Source organism: Lactuca virosa, chromosome 8 (genome assembly GCF_052849685.1).
Source record: "Lactuca virosa cultivar CGN04683 chromosome 8, Lactuca_virosa_CGN04683_v6, whole genome shotgun sequence".
In the NCBI taxonomy this organism is placed as follows: Eukaryota; Viridiplantae; Streptophyta; class Magnoliopsida; order Asterales; family Asteraceae; genus Lactuca; species Lactuca virosa.
Genome location: NC_136433.1, coordinates 96,768,245 through 96,789,543, shown reverse-complemented (window position 1 = coordinate 96,789,543; position 21,299 = coordinate 96,768,245). Strand labels below are relative to the sequence as shown.

Here is a 21,299-nt window from a genome sequence, read left to right as displayed (position 1 = left end):
ACAAGATGCCTCCCCGACCAAGACCCGTCAGAAGAAACGACGACACTCCACCACCACCACCCCCTCAGTTCGATCCCGTCATGTTCCAGGCAGCAGTTACCGCCGCAGTAACCGCAGCGATGGAACAAGTGAACTCTGGTGGGGCTGGAGGTGGAACCGACCCACAAAGACAAGATGGAAGCCAGGGACATCAAAAGGAGTGTTCCTACAAGGACTTCATGACTGCAAAACCCAAGTCCTTCGACGGAAATGGAGGTGTCATCGCTTTGACTCGATGGTTCGAGAAGATTGAATCCATCTTCGAAATTTGCGCCTGTTCCGAAGCAAACAAGGTGAAGTTCGCCGCCTGCACATTCACCGACAGAGCATTAACCTGGTGGAATGGTCGAGTCAAATCCCTGACTCTGCCAGTGGCTAACGCCATGGATTGGGAAAGACTAAAAGAACTCATGCTTGAAGAATACTGCCCGAGGGGCGAAGTGAAAAAGTTGGAGCACGAACTTTGGAATATGAAAATGAAGGGTTCCGACATCGTTGCCTACATCGCTAGATTCTGTGATCTGGCTCTCCTCTGTCCGGGAATGGTCACCCCAGAAAGTAAGAAAATTGAAAGGTACATTTGGGGACTGACGCAGCCAACAAAGGGGAATGTCTTGGCTGCTAGGCCGACTACATTTGATAGCGCCAAGTGTCTGGCGCAGACTCTGATCGATCATGGAGTCGATCTTGACGAGGTGACAGCTGCTCCTGCACCACAGAAGGAGAGTAGTGGGAAGAAGAAATTTTGGAACAAGTGCAAGGGTCAGTCCTCTCAGGAGCCCTCCAAGAAACAACAAATAGTGGCAGTCCACGCTACTACTACTCCTACTACTACTCCTGCTGCAGTCCCCGTTACTCCAACAAACCCCACTCGCTATGCTGGAAAACTACCTTTGTGAAACAAGTGCAACTACCATCATCAGGGACAGTGCCGGGAGATGTCGTGCACCAGTTGTGGCAAGAAGGGACACACAACCCGATTCTGCAAAGGACCAGTCCAACTAACCAATCAAGCTCCTGGGGCAGGTGCTGGTCAAGCCTGTTATGGCTGTGGAGAGGTTGGGCACTTCAAGAGAGATTGTCCGAAGGCAACAGCAGGTGGCAATGCAGGAAGGGTGTTGGCAATGGGCCAGGAGGAAGCGGTCGTTGATCCTACCGTTGTTACGGGTACGTTCCTCCTTGACAACTCTTATGCATGCATTCTATTCGATTCTGGTGCGGAGAGAAGCTTTGTTAGTCATGCATTTAAACATCTAATCAAGTGTAAATCCCAACCTCTAACCGAAACATTTACCGTCGAGATGGCTAACGGAAAGAAGGAGAGCACTAACGATATATTCATAGGCTGTACTCTTACCCTACACGGTCATTCCTTTCCCATCAACCTTATGTCGGTATCCATTAAGAGCTTTGATGTCATAATCGGCATGGATTGGTTGAGCCCCAATCGTGCTGATATTCTTTGTTACGAGAAAGCGATCCGTCTCAATCTTCCCTCTGGCGAAGCCCTCACTATTTACGGTGATAAACTCAGTTCGAATCTTCGTATCATTTCATGCATCCAAGCCCAGAAGTATTTGCGGAAAGAGTACCATGCATTCCTAGCTCATGTTGTCGATGAGACGCAAAAAGTTAAAAACCTCGAGAGCATTCCTGAAGTCTGGAACTTTCCTGACGTCTTCCCTGAAGATCTTCCAGGAATTCCTCCCGAGCGTCAAGTCGAGTTTCGCATCGACTTAATCCCCGGAGCTACTCCTGTAGCTAAATCTCCCTATCGTTTAGCGCCGGCAGAAATGCAAGAATTATCCAGCCAGCTTAATGAGCTGATCAGCAAAGGATTCATAAGGCCGAGTTCTTCACCCTGGGGAGCCCCGATTCTATTCGTAAAGAAGAAAGATGGATCCTTCCGAATGTGCATCGACTACCGAGATCTGAACAAGCTTACCATCAAGAACCGTTATCCCCTACCCAGAATCGACGACCTCTTTGCTCAACTTCAGGGAGCCAGTTATTTCTCCAAGATAGACCTTAGGTCAGGGTACCATTAGTTACGAGTTCACGAGAATGATGTTCCCAAAACGGCATTCCGAACTCGCTACGGACACTACGAGTTTGTAGTAATGCCCTTCGGTCTAACCAACGCACCGACAGTATTCATGGATCTGATGAATCGAGTGTGCCGCCCTTTCCTAGACAAGTTCGTGATCATGTTCATCGACGATATACTTGTCTATTCCAGAAGTGAGCAAGAACACCGACATCACTTGATATTGGTGCTGGAAACTCTAAGGGCGGAGAAGTTGTACGTAAAATTCTCCAAGTGCGAATTCTTTATTCGAAAAGTAACCTTCCTAGGTCACGTAGTAAGCGAGGAAGGCATACACGTGGACCCTTCCAAAATCAAGGCGATAGAGAATTGGTCAGCCCCGAAGACGCCTACATAAATTCGTCAATTCTTGGGTCTCGCTGGCTATTACCGCAGGTTTATCCAGAATTTCTCCAAAATTGCCAAACCCTTAACCACTCTGACTCAGAAAGGTGTACCTTTTTGTTGGAGTGAAAAGCAAGACACTGCGTTCCAGACATTAAAGCAGGCCCTATGCAGCGCACCTATCTTGTCCCTGCCCGATGGGACGGAAGACTTCGTTGTCTATTGTGATGCATCCAACCATGGCCTAGGCTGTGTGCTCATGCAGCGAGGAAAGGTTATCGCCTATGCCTCGAGGCAGCTGAAAACACATGAAGTCAATTACACAATGCACGACCTGGAATTAGGAGCAGTGGTCTTCGCATTGAAGATATAGAGACATTATCTCTACGGAACCAAGTGCACCATCTTCACTGACCATAAAAGCATGCAACATATTTTCGACCAGAAGGAACTGAACATGAGACAACGACGATGGGTTAAGCTACTCAGCGATTACGAGTGCGAAATCCGCTACCATCCCGGCAAGGCCAATGTGGTGGCAGATGCCCTCAGCCGGAAGGAGTACTCAGGTCATAGAGTGAAGGCACTGACCATGACTATCCATTCCCATTTATCCGCGCAAATCAAGGAGGCTCAGTTGGAAGCCTTGAAACCAGAGAACATGTCGGGTGAATCCTTGAGAGGAATGGAAAAGAACCTAGAGATCAAGGGGGACGGAGTCTATCATTTCATGGACCGGATCTGGACCCCAAAGTTCGGTGGTTACAGAGAGGTTGTGATGAACGAAGCTCACAAGATTAGATACTCCGTTCATCCAGGTTCGGACAAGATGTACCTCGATCTCAACAAACTATATTGGTGGTCGAACATGAAAGCAGAGATCGCTACCTTCGTGGGCAAGTGCCTGACTTGCGCCAAGGTGAAGGTCGAATATCAGAAGCCCTCAGGTCTACTCCACCAGCCGGAGATACCTGAGTGGAAGTGGGAGAGAATTACTATGGACTTTATCACCAAATTACCCAGGTCTCCGAGTGGGCACGACGCCATTTGGGTAATTGTCGACCGGCTGACTAAATCCGCCCACTTCCTGCCGATCAAGGAACACTTCAAGATGGAGAGACTCACACGGATATACATTCAAGAAATAGTTCGCCTTCATGGGGTACCTGTATCCATTATCTCCGACTGAGATAGCAGGTTTACCTCGAGATTCTGGCAATCACTACAGAAGGCTCTTGGAACTAAATTAGATATGAGCACGGCTTATCATCCGCAGACTGATGGACAGAGTGAGAGAATAATTCAGACATTGGAAGATATGTTGAGAGTCTGCATCATCGACTTCGGCGCGTCATGGGACACTCATCTTCCTTTGGTCGAATTTTCCTACAACAACAGCTACCATACCAGCATCAAGGTTGCGCCGTTCGAAGCCCTCTATGGCCGCAAGTGCAGATCCCCTCTGTGCTGGGATGAAGTGGGTGACACGCAGCTAGTCAAGGGTCAAGTCCCCGACAACACTCTCACTGGTCCTGAAATTATCCAAGAGACGACTGAAAAGATCGTGCAAATCCGAGAACGACTGAAAGCCTCACGAGATAGACAAAAGAGCTACGCCGATAAGAGACGAAAACCCTTGGAATTCCAGGTCGGTGACCGCGTCCTTCTGAAGGTCTCGCCCTGGAAAGGCATGATACGTTTCGGAAAACGTGGAAAGTTAAACCCAAGGTACATTGGACCATTTGAGATCCTTGCTAGGATCGGTCCCGTAGCATACAAACTCCAGTTACCACGAGAGCTCAGCAACATCCATCCCGTCTTCCATGTGTCGAACCTAAAGAAGTGTCTGTCCGATGAGACACTTGTGATCCCTCTCGACGAGATCGAATTGGACGAGGGTCTACACTTTGTGGAAGAACCTGTTGAAATCATGGACCGAGAAGTCAAGCGTACGAAGCAGAGCCGCATCCCGATAGTGAATGTTCGCTGGAATGCCAAGCGAGGTCCTGAATTCACTTGGGAGCGCGAGGATTCAATGAAGCAGAAGTACCCTCACCTCTTTCCAAGTTAATGATTGGTACTCTATTCTTGAATTTCGGGACAAAATTCCCTCTAACGGAGGGATGATGTAACAACCCGGAACTTCTATCTTGTACACTTAGTCAATTCAATCAATAATCAACTTGTTTTGTTGATTTCTAGTGCTATTCAAGGGTTCATTTAAGTGTTTTAAGCTTGAATTTGACCAAGGTTGAGTTTAGGAATGATTCAGCACGTCCCATAGTGAGAAAACCGGGCCATACACCCTCTTGGAGGAGTGTACGGCCGTATACATGGGTGTGCGGCCGCACACCCACTCCCTTGGCAGCACACTTACTCTTAGGCAGCACACCCACCCTATATAAAGGGTAGACCCCTTTTCTTTCATTCCTTTAACACCTTGGCAGCACACAACACCTTTCTCTCAAGATTCTTCAACCGCAAACCCTCTCAAGGCCTAAAAAACGTGAGTTTTCCATCATCTAGCTTATCATACATGAAGGACCCATTGATCTAAGCCCTTAATCATCAAAGTTTCATCATGTTCTTCATCATATGAAGGTGTACGGCCGCACACCTTCATAAGGGTGGCCGTACACTCCTAAAAGACCCTCCAAAGTGAGAGTTTGGCTTCCATATTTGAGTTAGATGGGACCCTAGCCTTGTTGCACCTTGGAAATGGCATTTTGGACATTTTTGTGTGGGGTGTACGACCGCACACACCTGTGTACAGCCGTACACACCCTTGTGTGGCAGCACACCCTAGTGTGCGACCACACACTCATTTTAGGGCCACAAACCCACTTCTAGGACCCCTAACTTGCACTACAATTGAGTATAGGCCTAGGACACTTCATGGATTGCAAGTATGGACCTTGAAACACCCCAAGAACACTTTCCAACATGAGTGTACGGCCGCACACTCCTTGGGCCGCACACCCATGGCCGCACACACCTTAAAGGTGGCCATACACTCCCCTCATGCAATCCTTTAAGGTTCTAACACTTAGTGCAAGTAGTCCCAAGTTCCTAGAGTGGTTCTCCATCATAATTAGTGGTGAAATACCTTCATCTGACTCCTTTATGTGCCATTACATGTTATTTAGGATCGAATCGTGTTCAAGGCTTCACCTGAACATCCCGCATTCCATATCAATCTTTCATTCAAATCGCCCGAGGTGAGTTCGTACCCCTACGCTTTTCCGAGTTTTCATGTTTTCAGGGGGGGAATACAAGCAAAAGCATAAGGAAACTTGTGCTCAAAATATATTATTTTGTTTAAGATAATTATATTTTCAGTATGCTTTTAGCAAGGAAAACAGTTTTAACAACCGATTAAGAAATCAACTCGTAGAAACAATTTTCAAACTAGAACAATGAACTTGTGAATCATGTAGTAAAATGTATTATTTTATAAAGGATTCACTCAAATCATAACCAGGATTTTCAGTATTATTACTTGTAAATTTGTTAGTCTAAGTTGGAGACACGTCCTTGGTAACACTCCCACAGAATCAGAGTGTAGGACTAGCACTTATGACCAGAATCTCTTGTAGGGAGAGTGTGACTGTTGTGTATAGATCTATACGGGACTGACTATCCCGCACCTGGCTGCTAGCTACAGTGGGACCGGAAGGTCTACGGGTGACAAAGTCATAAAGGATACTGGCCCCCATACGTGTCATATCAAGTTAATGTATGGTTATAAAACTCACAATCTAGATAGCAGAGATTTACTTTTGTAATAATGAATCAAGTAAACTAACCTCAAAGTAATAACCGATAGATTACTGGAGGGTATTAATAATAATATCTTCAGGACTTAGTTCATTACGGTTTTCTTTTATTTAGTTTTATTTATGTAATAAGGCTAATATACCTCTCTGGGTGTAACCAGGGTTTTTAAAAGAAAACTGCTTTTCGAGTATGGTAGATACTTGCACACCTCAGTTTAGAACGGATAATCAATCATCAACCTTTAGGGAAAATGTAGGATTTTCCCGGGATAACCCGGCTATTCAAAAACTGATTGTTTAACATGTAATCAATGGATATTCATATCCCTTCCACGACACCTTGGATTGTACATATCTTGTATGAATCTGGAAGTCATGGAAGGAACAGGTTTTCAAACACGCTTTTCATAAGAAAATATAGGATTTTCTTGAGGAACGCTTTTCAAAAGGATTCAAGAACATTTTTCCACCAAAACTAAATGCTTATGAACTCACTAGCTTTATGTTGATATTCTTTCAAAACTGCTTGTATTCTCAGGGAATCAGTAGACAGATACTTCTTGGATTAGAGGAGCCAGAGCAATAAGAGTCATGCTTTCTATATTTTACATACTTTTGATGTATTTAAAACAAGTTTCAAACTGATGTAAACACTTTCATATTTGTATTCAGTGTTTGGTTGTGTTTACTATGCTTGCTATACAAATGTTGTGATACTACGCATGACGTCCTCCACCCCGGAACGTTTCCGCCATCACGGTTTCGGGGTGTGACATACTACCGACACATACAGGAATCACAAAGACCTCTAGCATACTAACATACCTCGAGCCTCGCCCGGCATCAGATCATAATCCGGAACATATATCATAAAAATGCCTAGGGCTAACCCCCGGGTCTTCCTACTATACACAAACATAATGGGCCGACATTATGGTCATAGACCCATGCAGACAGTGAGGAGACTCACCTCGTACTGCTGAAATCCCACCGATAAACCTCTTGCTGCTAACTAGCAATTCCCGAACTGATGCTCCTTCGGCTCCTCGAGCTATCAATACCAAAATAACACTTAGCCCAAAAACCAATAATCCTCCTTAGGGTAAAATCACCATTTTACCCCTAGTCCAACTTGGTCCATATCTAAGGCCCAACACTAGGTAGGCTTCCCAAGCCCACTAGTGGCCCACTAATGGCCCAATTTGCTAAATTGGGCCCAATCCTTCTAATAGGCCTTACCCTAAGCCCAAACATATTCTTGGCCCAAAACATCTTACTTCTGATGGCCCACTAAGGCCCAAAGACCCAAAGTCCACTGCTTGGCCCAACCCGAGGCCCAAAAGACACCAAGCCCATAACTGATGAGTACGCGGGGCGTACTCTTCTGTACGCTAAGCGTACTGGCTAAATGGGGTGTACGTTGCGCGTACCTGCATGTACGCACATCATACTCCTCTGTTAAGTCACTTTTCCCATTAAGTGCTTAATACTCTAATCCATAGGCTACAAACATAGATCCAAGTCCTTTTCAACGTCTTAATCCATAAAGTAGCTTATTTGGTGGCTTGCAACCCACCAAATGAGCCCAAACTTGAAATGTGACAACATACTTCCATGGAAATGGCTAGATCTCATGCATGAACCCATTAAGACATTCAAGGTGGCAACTTTCTGTCTTAGGGACTCATTTAGCACAGAGAATGGCAACTCTAAGCCTAGGAGTCGGATTTGAACCATAAAGCTCTAATATTGGGACCAAAAAGACTCCAAAACCATACAACACTAGATCTAAGCATAGATGAGGAAAGTTCAAGGCTTTATACCTCAAGGTGATCTGAAATGGAACCACAAACTTGGATCTACTGCTTCTCCTTTTGATCCACCACCTTGCTATGCTCTTCACTTGCTTGGAAAATGGCTTCACAACTCTAAAATGCTCTCTAATGGCCTCCAAAGCTCCAAGGACACTCAAAGGTGGTTTAGGGTTTCGTGGCGGCTGTCTAAAGATGTGAGGGAGGCTGATATCTAGGGCATAATGTTCTTTATATAATGACATACCCTAAAAATTAGGGTTTAGTAACTCTCAACGTACGCTGGGCGTACGCCCCTCCGCACCCGCGACCATTCTCATTTATACGTTGGGCGTAACCCAGCTTACGCTGTGCGTACCCAGCCGGACACGTGCATGCATCCCTTGCATGCATGGGACTTACTTGCCAAACATTTCCATTAGGGACCACTTATGCCAATAACTTCAAAGTGCTATAACTTCTTCGTTCTAAGTCCGTTTCTGACGAACTTTATATCCACGAAAAGGTGGCGGGAAACCCTACGCTCTTAGTCACGCCCCAAGCCTAAAACCTTACGAATAAACCCGAGACCCATAAAAGACTGAATCGTCCCTTCCCTTTGGCCTTCGAGACCACAACCGAGTACTTTCAAAACTGGGTGTTACACCATAGAATTAATATATATATATATATATATATATATATATATATATATATATATATATATATATATATATATATATATATATATATATATATATATATATATATATATATAGAGAGAGAGAGAGAGAGAGAGAGCTAGGTTCAAATGTGGATTGACATCTATTGTGCGGACGTGTGGACAGTGGTATTCTGTGAAAATGACAAAGAAAATATGTTATTTGATAATATGAATACGTTCAATCTTACATAACTATTGTCATTATCACACATTGTCACTAATTAAATCGTCTATAAGGTTATTATAGACTTTTTATTATTATTCTCATTCTCTCGGAATGTTGTCAGAATATTTATTGAGTCGTATTCTGTAAGAATGAAAATGAGTGAAAAACGATGGGTGAGAACAAAAATGAATAAGAATCAGTGAGAATGCATGAAAATGAAAATATTTGTGTGAGGTTGAACGTATTCGCATTACTAAATAACTTAATTTCTTAATAATTCTCATAGAATAACACTGATAATTAGGAGTGGTTTTTTAATTTGAAAGGTTATGAGTTCAAGATTAGTTTATCATTTTAAAAAATAAATAAATAAGTAAATAAAAAGCGTAAAGTTTACCTAATAAGCTTATTATTTCCGTCTTCTCATATCACAAGTCGTTTTGGTAACTTGTACGTACGCATTAGGTATTGTACAATTTCCCTTGATATATAAAATTCTAGGTTTGGAAAAGTATAGTACGAATAAAAGTACCGGGGACTTATCTTCTTCGGTTCTTTCTGCTACGCTGTTTCTTTTTCCGGTCTTTGAATACTTTCAGGTAAAAATTTCTCTTCTTTTCTCTTGCTATTCGCCTTTCAATTCGTTTGAAGCTATAAAAGTACCGGGGACTCAATAAATCGTCTATAAGGTTATTATAGACTTTTTATTATTATTTTAATTCTCTCGGAATGTTGTCAGAATATTTATTGAGTCGTATTCTGTAAGAATGAAAATGAGTGAAAAACGATGGGTGAGAACAAAAATGAATAAGAATCAGTGAGAATGCATGAAAATGAAAATATTTGTGTGAGGTTGAACGTATTCGCATTACTAAATAACTTAATTTCTTAATAATTCTCATAGAATAACACTGATAATTAGGAGTGGTTTTTTAATTTGAAAGGTTATGAGTTCAAGATTAGTTTATCATTTTAAAAAATAAATAAATAAATAAATAAAAAGCGTAAAGTTTACCTAATAAGCTTATTATTTCCGTCTTCTCATATCACTAGTCGTTTTGGTAACTTGTAAGTACGCATTAGGTATTGTACAATTTCCCTTGATATATAAAATTCTAGGTTTGGAAAAGCATAGTACGAATAAAAGTACCGGGGACTTATCTTCTTCGGTTCTTTCTGCTACGCTGTTTCTTTTTCCGGTCTTTGAATACTTTCAGGTAAAAATTTCTCTTCTTTTCTCTTGCTATTCGCCTTTCAATTCGTTTGAAGCTATAATCTGTAATGGTTTTGTTTTCTAATTTTGTCTGAATTAGCGAATTCCTGTTAAAAAAGAGGCTTGAAGTTGAGGGTTATGTTTTTTTAGGGTTTTATGTACAATTTATGTATCTTCGCGTCTTAGACGTGACTTTACCTTGTGTTTTCAGTTAATTAGAAATAATTTCACTACGATGTTTGATTTAGGGTTTTCAGAGCTGCTAATTTGTTTTCAAATATCGGTAACCCTAGGTAGATCTGCTCATATAAGCAGATTCGTTGACTGTTTCGATCCCTGATTTGAACATAACACGGCTTCATTTGTTTCAAGATAACTTATTTCATGGTACATTTAGAGATTCCCCGTAATAATTTTTCGGTTCCATCTCTTTGACCTGCTTCTGCAGGTGCACAAATGGCGGGAAAGGGTGGGAAGGGTCTATTGGCTGGAAAAACAACTGCAGCAGCTGCTGCAGCAGCTAACAAGGATAAAGATAAGAAGAGGCCAACTTCCAGGTCTTCTCGAGCTGGTCTCCAGGTATACATATAGAAGAACAATTATACACTAAATTTGCATACAGCATACTTTTTTCTGTTTGATAAATGAATTCTAGTAATTTTCAAATTCAAAATTGACATAGATCTTTCTGTAGTAGTGTAGTTCTATTACTTTGAAATAATTCTATTCTAATAACTATCCATAGTTAAACAGTAATATGAAATTGAAGAAGTGAACTTGTTGAGGAGAGTTTATTGGACATTTATCTGAAATTTTACAGTTCTGGGAAGCATAATCCTTGTTGTGCTCTTTAATTCGGCTGTCACTTGGATCTTTAAGAGACTAGTGAAGTTTTCTACTTTATATCATATAGACTACTTGGTTTGGTTTAACTTTTGTGACTGTTTGCTAAAAGTGAATCTATTCTTTGGCAACACTTATAATCTGTTATCAGTATTAAGCTTTAATGTTCCCTCAATATCCTAAAATCTTAAGGTTTGCTTGTGAGCATGGTTAAATGAAGTATATAATTACTTGTCATTTGTCAAGCACATAGAAAACCTCCCAACTGTGAAAAAATAAATAATATATAATCTTCTGATCATAATAACCATCATCAATTTTTTCTAATTATTACTAATGGTCAAGAAAGTAACTTTAGATCAACACTTTGTTAAAAAAGGTAAACATTATCAGTTGCCTGGGTTACGTGATATATGCACAAACTCTCTTTCTTTCTTTATTGGTATGAAATAATTGTGTGAATACGAGTAAATGACCGTTTTACCCTTATTGGATGGTGTTTGTTCGTTAATGATAATATTTATTTATATATATATACAACTTGCAGTTTCCGGTGGGAAGAATTCACCGGCATCTGAAAACACGAACATCCGCCAACGGACGTGTGGGAGCCACCGCTGCGGTCTACTCAGCCGCCATTCTGGAGTACTTGACTGCTGAAGTGCTTGAGCTGGCAGGAAACGCCAGCAAGGATTTGAAGGTGAAGAGGATCACGCCACGTCACTTACAGCTGGCGATCCGTGGTGACGAGGAGCTTGACACACTCATCAAAGGTACGATTGCTGGAGGTGGTGTCATTCCTCACATTCACAAGTCCCTCATCAACAAAACCACAAAAGAATGAGATGTTGATGTTGATGTTCCATTTTGGCTTCTTCAACAACACTCTTGAGTTGACTACCATTGACTGCTTTAGTTTGTAGGATCTTGGATTATGGTAAGGATTTATGTAGTTTGACTTTGATGTTATTTAGTTTTTATCTTGTAGAATTCATGTATATCGGCTTCCTTGCATATCATCTTTGGATTCTGTTACATTCTTTATCTTAAATTATCATGGTGGCTTTGTGCTAGCATCTAAAGTTATCTTCATTTAAGTTATATCTTTTTATTCGATGATAGTAATATAGAGTTGAATTTTGATGTACCTATTGTACCTATAGATACATTAGCAAATGTAAATTCTATAAAATGTTACATTACGCACACAAATACAAAAATTTTAAACCTGATTAACCACATCAATACACAAATTTTAATTGTGAATTACATGAAACAAATGAAGCAATAGAAACATTGTTTGTATTTGAGAAAGAACAATATATTGATAATATCTTTGTATTCTCCAATGAGATTCACGTCTTGGATATTTAGATCTTTTTGCATACATATGTGTTAAATATATATGAGTTGGTTTTATAGAATTTTTAGGTATGAAAATAGATGGTAAATGATAGCCAAAGTCATATCTTTGAAAAAAAAAACAGTGTTCTAAAAGGCGCGTCATGGCGTGAGGCGCAACTTCACCGTTACGAAAAGCCTCATAACGTTGTTGTTAGGCGTGACGTGTGGTAAGGCGTGATATGACGTGCCATGACGTATTATGGTGTGTTATGACGCATGTTTTTTCGTTTGAAACATATTTTTTTGTTTTTTTATGCATTTTCTAATCTGACATACAAATATTGTGTTTTTTGTTAAGTTTTTGTTATTAGTTGTTGATATAACACTTCTAAAAACTAGTTATATTTGATAGAAATCTATGTGGTAATATAATTATCAATTAATACAAAATCGTCGTCTTACATCACGCCTTGAAAAATGTCATGACTCGTTAAGCTTTAGGTTTGACTTTGCCGCCACGTCACGCCTCATGCCTTTTAGAACCTTGGAAAAGTAAGATGTTCTTCATGATAAATTAACATATAAAAAGAAAATCTGAAGTTTTTTTGTTTTTCTTTTTTTTTAGAACGGCAAATCTACACTACTCCTAAATTACATTTAATACCACTTATGTCTCCAATGAGACTTGAACCCTCAACCTCTAGGAGGGAGGGTAACATCGGTACCGCTTGAAGTTTTTTCTTGAGAGTATATATTTTGCTTCTAATATTATTATTAAAGGTATTGACGTCAATGACCCAAAAAAATATGGTGGTGTTTCTATAATATAATTAGATCTGACAATTCAATACACAAATACATGAATTCGCAATTCGAGACACGAATAGATGAATCTGTGTGTGATAGGACAGGAAACGAATACACGACACGAATACATCTAGAAAATTGAGATAAAACTTATTTCTCTTTGTGTATTCGTGTATGACATGTGAAAACGACACGGATAAAACTTATAACAATAACGTGCCCGTTTCAACCTAATGGGCATGTTTCAACCGATCGGGGATGTTCAACCCAACATGTCTATTTCAACCGAATGAGTATGTTTCAACCCAACAGGTCTATTTTAATTGAATGAGTATGTTTCAACCTAATAGATTTGTTTCAACCAAAATAGGTATGTTTCAACCCAACAGGTTTATTTCAACCGAAACGAGTATGTTTCAATCCAATAGGTCTATTTCAACAGAACATGCAAACATACAAGCAACATACAAGACTCTATTAGTCTAGCTAAGCATACAATCATGTCATAGCAACTACGTCATAAGTAATACAGTGATAAGACTCACCTGAATCAAGGAGCTGAAAAAACAATACTCAAAGTCATGCGGAGTCAGCTACACGTACCACATGGACCAAACAGATGCTCAAACCTCGATCTATAACTCAAAACCTCCAAGTCTGCCCAAAAGTCAAACTGGTCAAAAACTTCAACGTCCATGGACCACCGCGTCGCGACCAGCTTGTTGGTCACGTCGCGGTCACTTGAAGCCAAAACCATCGCGACTGGGTCTCGCAACTCGCGTCTCGACTTGATACCCATCGAGTTGCAATTAAGATCCAAAATAGCTTATTCCGTTAAGATCTTAATCCCTAAGTCCATAAATCTAAAGCTCAGTTCTCGATCAATTCATACCTTACATAGATAAAGTTTCCAACTTTATCCATTTCATTACCTTCAATAACCGAGATCTAAAGACATAACTTTTCTAAGGGTCCAAAATGAAATGATCCAAGGTCCATGCATGGCTGGAAATGGACACCAAGTTCTCAACTTTATGGGACCAAAAGGTCCAGAAACCACCTAAACTCCTATCAATAGTCCTGGAGTTGCTCAAACTCCAAGAACCAACCTCAAATGCTCAAGAAAGGACTTCAAAGTATGTACAATCAATTAAATAATGTAAATTTATGAACTTTATACCTTTAAGATGTCTGGAAGATGCTTAGAAGGTTAGATCTCAACAACAATGACCTCAACAAGCAATGGGATGACCACCTTCTTCTCCAAGAGACCACCAATACACCAAATATGGCAACAAAACTCGGGGTTCTCTTACTCTAGGGTTAGGGTTTCGTTTCTAAGGATGGAGGCTTAAAGAATGAGAAACCATAGAGGGTTAGTGCACTTATATAGGGCCCAAAGTCCAAAATTTAGGGTTTTGTGAGCAGCTGCCACCGCGCAGCGGTCCAACACCTGACTGCGTCGTGACTTAAATGATGTGGCCGCGCCATGATGATCTCCATCATTGCGTCGTGACCAAGCAAAACCCTCAAACCCCCCAAATCAAAATAAAAAATAACCTTAAATTATCATATATGTGAACCCGAAAGTTATAGATGAATTAAAATTTTAAGTGGAAATATCACTTAATTGATTTTTGGTATAAGTATACTTCGAATATTTTGATTTTCTTATTTGACTTTTATATTTTAACAATGTTTGAAAATAAGATTTTTCATATGATTTCTAATTTTCGAAATCTAAATTTTTTACTTCAAGTTATTTAAACAATTTTTAACAATTTTTTACTTTTATATTTTAACAACATTTCAAGAGAACTCCCACCATTTGGTTAGAAGTAGAACCCAGAGAAAACTCTACCAAAGCCAATTAAGACAGGTCAAGAATCTAAACGAAAGATAACCTAATAAGAAGGACCACGCCATCTAGCATGAAACGATTTAAGTCAGAAATGGGAAACCACAACTCGAAGTAAACACATTAGCACTCATAAAATAGAAATGACAAGATCGCGGAACGAAAAAGTATAGGTTCAAGAGAACCTTAGCACGATTAATCATAAGAACTTTAGGTTTCCTCTTAATGTAAAACAAAATAGGAATATGACCCTAGACATGTAAGCTCTAAGGGAATAACAAGAAATTGGAAGTAGGAATGCACATCCAACTACCTCACAACCCTTCACTAGTCGACAAACCCCCGACAAAAATTAGAACCTATAAAGGGTTGAACATTAAACACATATGAACATTACCACTAGCCACACGATAGAACTCAAAACGGTTCCCAACCTCATTTCAAAAACAAACCTTAAGAAGAGAGAATACTTCTTTAAGATTACGCCATAGGAATAATTTCAAAGGTTAAAATCCATTAAGACACTCTCAAACAAATGCCTTCAAGTCATGCACCACAAGTTGAATTTCAGGGACAAAATTTGCTTCAACAGGGGGAGGATGTGACAACCCATAGAATACATCTTTAGCCGCGGTAGATAGCCAATATCAAAACACAATAAAGCAATCATATAAACGCCTAATATTTCAACCATCACTCTTATTAACATCAAATCATAGGCTCAAAAATAAGTACACAAAAATCCATGTCACTTTGCGAGCAGGTAAAAATACTTCGATTCTATATGCTACCGGGATTCCAGAAATATAAATTTCACAAAAATCCAACTCAATACGAGTAAAATACGACTATCACAAAATACGACTATCACAATAAATAAAGTTCAACCGTACTGTAACATCCCGATTCCCAGGTATGAGATTTATTCCTTAAAGCATGTTTTTCCTTTGGAACACGACGTGTTGATAGCCTCAACACGACGTGTTGAAGGACTTTTGGGCCGCGTATTTTTATGGACCAACACGGCGAGTTGGTGAGGGAAACTCGATGTGTTGGCGGCTGGATGAGAAACCCTAAATTTTAGGGTTTTGCACCCTATATAATCTCCTTAAGTCCATAGGGCTGATCTTTTATCAGCCTCCAAACCCCCATATTGGCCCTTGTGAACCCCAATCATCCTTACCTCTCATTTTGTGAGCTAGTGTGGTATTTTTGGAGCAAAAGAAGAAGAAGTTGGAAGAAGGAAGCAAGGATCTAGCAAGCAAATCTCTCATCTTCAGCTTGACAATCTTTTGGACCTTTCTATGTGTCCAAGATCCGATTTTTATTCCTCTAAGTAGCTAGATCTTGAGTTTTGTCCCTTTTTATCCTTATTCTTGGGTGTTGCAATGGATGGATCTCATAAAGTTTGCAACTTTATGAATCTCCAGGTCAAGGTGACCTTGTAGTGGTTTGGATCTGGTCTTTAGCCAAGTTTTGATGCCATGCTTGGAGTTTAGGTCATATTTTCCCTTTTTGACCCATTTTGGGTTCAAGGCATGCACTGGACATGCATGTCTATAAAGCACCAACCTTTGGGATGATTTTGAGGCTAGAATCCCTTCTGGAAAAGTTGGGTTTCAGATCTCAAGGATTTTGTGCTTAATGGTTAAGTCCTTGAGTCTTCAAGCCTTGTGGAGGGGTTTTTGAACACTTGGAGTAGCCCCAAAGGATAAAGTTGGAAACTTTATCCTTTTAGACAATATTTGAGTTTAGAGCTGAGCCTTAGAGTCCCTAGAATTGAAGGAACAGTTGAATGTATTAAACTGGGGAAAACACGACGAGTTGGTGAGGGAAACTCGACGTGTTGGCTAGGGTTTTCCCGACCATCTGATTTCTATAGGAACTCGACGTGTTTATTGGTGCATTCAACGATTTGGGTCAACATGGATTGTTGACCTTGACCGATGACATTAACTTTGACCATGGTTGTGCAAGTTTGACTTTTGAGAGCATTTTGGGTATTTCAGGATTTTGATGGAATTGGTCACATGGTGGTTGTAGGCATTTGAGTCGGGAGCTGAGATTCGGAGTCAGACCTTATCAGTTCTGCACTACTTGTGAGGTAAGTCTTCCTCACTATACTTTCGGGTCAAAGGCACCAAGGTCAGCCCATTGGTTTGATAACCTGATATTGTATGCTGAGTATGGAGTAGATGTGCATGCTAGTTTTGATATGATAGTTTGGTAGATCTGTAGGACTACCTGCGATACTGCCTGTTATCTAAATATGACATTATCTGTTATATGTCGACATATGGTGTGGGTTGGGTTGAGGTTGTACTGCTCCGTGTTGTAGACAACAAACCCTGGAGCATACCAGATATGAGCTGAGGGCCAGGAAAGGCATGCCAGACTCATACTGAGGGGTCATGAGCATTTCAGATACGAGCCGAGGGCCGGGTAGGGCATGCCAGACTCGTACTAAGGGACGGGGAGCAAGCCAGACATAAGCTGCGGGCCCAGGGGCAATCCAGACTTATGTTGTGGGCTCAGCGGTAATATAGTCTGTTAGTTATGGACCCATTGCATGTTGTTATTATATTTGTGTTGTTTGCTATGTATTGATATTTTGGGGGAAACTCACTAAGCTTTGAGCTTACAGTTTTGGATTATGTTTCAGGTACTTCAGAGGATCGCGGGAAGGTGAAGGTGTGATCATGCATCTCCTCATGTTTTATTTCACGATTTTGGGATTTCTCTTATGTTTAAACTCGTTTTGAAAACTACAATGTAAACAATTATGATTTTTGGATTGGTTGAAAAAGTTTAAATTTTTATGAGTTTTATGAGTGTTACACGTACTTAAAAGTTTACGAATGACGAAAACTACAAGTAGAATGGTTGACTTTTGGAAAAAGTTGCCAATTAGGTAAAGTAGTACTACTTAAAGTAGGAATTATGAAACAAAGAAAGCCTAAAATGGAAATCATATGAGGAAGATATGATTTTTAACAGTAATAAAAACTATCTTAAAAACGAAAGTCAAAATCAACAAAAACGACCAAAGTTGTAGAGAACGATGTGATCTACAAGGATATATAAAAGTCATAGAAAATGGAGTTCGCATGTGAGAGTTACGGAATTTCAAAATTTAATTATCCTGTCACGCGTGCAGTGCGCCACGTGCACCTGACACTTGATACGTCTAGTTACAGAGTGACGTGGCACACTGAGAGAACGACACGTGGCAGCATCGTACGGTTCACGCGCATATTGTGCGGCACGCAATGCACGACATGTAGCCCAAAACTCCTATAAATAGCAAGTCTCGGCTGATCCATTCTCACACCTCAACACACACCTCTCTCTTTCCCCCCCTCTCTCTCTATCTATCTCTCTCACTCTTAAAATTTGTGTAACACCCGGCCCATGGTACCTATTTAAATTCAAGTATTTTTCATGTTTTTCCCTGTGACTCGGCGATTTGGAGGCTCAACTCGTCGAGTAGACTCGACTTTGGACCCGGAGGTTTAGTGACCTACTCGACGAGTCGGGGGACCGACTCGACGAGTAGGAGCTGTCTGGATGAAACCCTAAAGTTAGGGGTTTGCACCCTATTTAAACGTCTTATTCTGCCTCAACCCAGCCCCATCGTCTCTCCCAACCCAGAGAAACCCTAATTCGAAACCCTAAGCCCCTTTTGAGTGTTCTTGATCTTTTTGGTGATTTTTATGTGCATTTGAAGTTGGAAGAGGAGAAGAAAGCTTGGGAGTTCAGGTGGTAGCTAGTAGATCTAGAGGTTTTGCTTCATTCTCAGTTCATTCAAGGTAAAAAGCTTGAACCTTGACCATCTATCTCTTAGATCTTGTTTTGGGGCTATTTTCCTACCCTTTTTATGAGTTGTGAAGTTATAATCGGATTTTGTGGGTGTGTTTGGAGTTACACTTCAGATTTGGAACCATTGAGGGTTCCCATGTCATAAAGGTGCCAACTTTATGGCCATGGGAGACCCATGCTTCTTATTGAGACATCCCAATTTTCATGGCCAGAAAAGACCGATTTTGTTTATGATTTATAAAAATCAGAGTATCTCTTTTAATAAAAATGTTGCGGAATTTGTTCCCAGAAAAACATGATAAATACGTTATCAAAGCATTTCCGAAGAAATGTATTTTTTATTCATTTTAAAACCTTTGGGATGTCATCGTCAATACAGAAACATAAGCATAAATAGAACTTACATTTATTTACACTAGTGATCTACGTCTCTTTAATCTCTCAGTGTAATGTAACTTCTTATCGACACCTGTGATACAAATAATGTAACATCCCAAAAATCATTACCAAAAATTTCATTTTAAAACCATAGTTGTCAAACCATTCATTCAAAACAGATTTAATCAGAGTATCATGTATAAACATATCATATCAGAGTAAACATCCCAGGCTAAAAACTTCTTGGTGTGTGCCATGCGATCATCCCGAGCTCTTCCCTCCGCTACCGGAAGTACCTGAAACCAAAACTGAAAACCGTAAGCACGAAGCTTAGTGATTTCCCCAGCCTACCACATACCACTTACATAACCACATACTGGGCCCCCGCCCACTGCATCGGGACTTGCCCAGCATCGGACTAGCTCTGGCATCGGCCCCCGCCCACTGCATCGGGACTCGCCCACACTCACCTCCCTACCAGGCACATACAAGTATCACACAGACAACAAGTATAACAAGCATACTAACATACCTCAGGCCTCTCCCGGCATTGGATCGTAATCCGTAACATACATCATAATAATGCCTAGGGCTAACCCCCCCCCTCGGGTCTTCCTACTATACACAAACATAATGGGCCAGCATTGTGGCCGTAGACCCATGCACACAGTGAGGAGACTCACCTCGCACTGCTGAAAACTCCTCTGGCTGCTAACTAGAACTTCCCGAACTGCTGATCCTTCGGCTCCCCGAGCTATCAATACCAAAATATCACTTAGTCTAATTCAATAATTCTCTTTAGGGTAAAATGACCATTTACCCCTAGCCCATCCCGGTCCATAACCAAGGCCCAAACCATAGCATAAAAGACCCAACACTAGGTGAGCTTCCCAAGCCCACTAGTGGCCCACTAATGGACCAATTTGCTACATTGGGCCCAATTCCTTAACGGGCCTTACCCTAAGCCCAAAGTATATTCATTGGCCCATATTATCTGACTTCTGATGGCCCATTAAAACCCAAATACCCAAGCATGGCCAAATTCGAGGCCCAAAAATGTCACACCCCGAAACCGTGATGGCAGAATCGTTCCGGGGTGGAGGACGTCATGCGTAGTATCACAACATTTGTATAGGAAGCATAGTAAACACAACCAAACATTGAATACAATCATGAAAAGTGTTTACATCAGTTTGAAACTTGTTTAAAATACATATTTAGTAGGTAAAATATAGAAAATATGAATCTTATTGCTCCGGCTCCTCTAGTCCAAGAAGTACATGTCTACTGATTCCCTGAGAATACAAGCAGTTTTGAAAGAATATCAGCATAAAGCTGGTGAGTTCATAAGCATTTAGTTTTGGTGGGAAAAGTGTTTCTTGAATCCTGTTGAAAAAGTGTTCCTAAAGAAAATCCTATATTTTCTTATGAAAAGCGTGTTTGAAAACCCATTCCTTCCATGACTTCCAGATTCATACAAGATATGTACAATCCAAGGAGTCGTGGAAGGAATATGAACATCCATTGATTACATGTTGAACAATCCTGTTTTGAATAGCCGGGTTATCCCGGGAAAATCCTATATTTTCCCTAAAGGTTGATGATTGATTATCCGTTCTAAACTGAGGTGTGCAAGTATCTACCATACTCGAAAAGCAGTTTTCTTTTAAAAACCCTGGTTACACCCAGAGAGGTATATTAGCCTTATTACATAAATAAAACTAAATAAAAGAAAACCATGGTGAACTAAGTCCTGAAGGTATTATTAGTAATACCCTCCAGTAATCTATCGATTATTACTTTGAGGTTAGCTCACTTGATTCATTATTACAAAAGTAAATCCCTGCTATCTAAATTACGAGTTTTATAACCATACATTAACTTGATACGGCACGTATGGGGGCCAGTATCATTTATGACTTTGTCACCCGTAGACCTGCCGGTCCCACTGTAGCTAGCAGCGAGGTGCGGGATAGTCAGTCCCGTATAGATCTATACACAACAGTCACGCTCTCCCTACAAGAGATTATGGTTATAAGTGCTAGTCCTACACTCTGATTATGTGGGAGTGTTACCAAGGACGTGTCTCCAACTTAGACTAACAAATTTAC

At 40.6% G+C, this 21,299-nt stretch overlaps 1 protein-coding gene across 1 annotated transcript; it reads left to right on the top strand.

The window, feature by feature from the left end:
• The first annotated feature begins 10,030 nt into the window (after nt 1–10,030).
• LOC145133731 (putative histone H2A variant 1) lies at nt 10,031–12,058 on the top strand. The gene is made up of 3 exons (XM_079068694.1): nt 10,031–10,143; nt 10,588–10,718; nt 11,530–12,058. The coding sequence occupies exons 2-3, from the start codon at nt 10,596–10,598 to the stop codon at nt 11,824–11,826; spliced, it is 420 nt and encodes a 139-aa protein (XP_078924820.1). The 5' UTR covers nt 10,031–10,143; nt 10,588–10,595; the 3' UTR covers nt 11,827–12,058.
• Nucleotides 12,059–21,299: the final 9,241 nt, after the last annotated feature.

What these genes read in the sequence shown, in the direction of transcription:
- LOC145133731 (XM_079068694.1), top strand. Translation starts at nt 10,596, where the DNA reads ATGGCGGGAAAGGGTGGGAAGGGTCTATTGGCTGGAAAAACAACTGCA. An exon ending in CTTCTCGAGCTGGTCTCCAG is followed by an intron (nt 10,719 to 11,529) that starts GTATACATATAG and finishes TACAACTTGCAG; the next exon opens with TTTCCGGTGGGAAGAATTCA.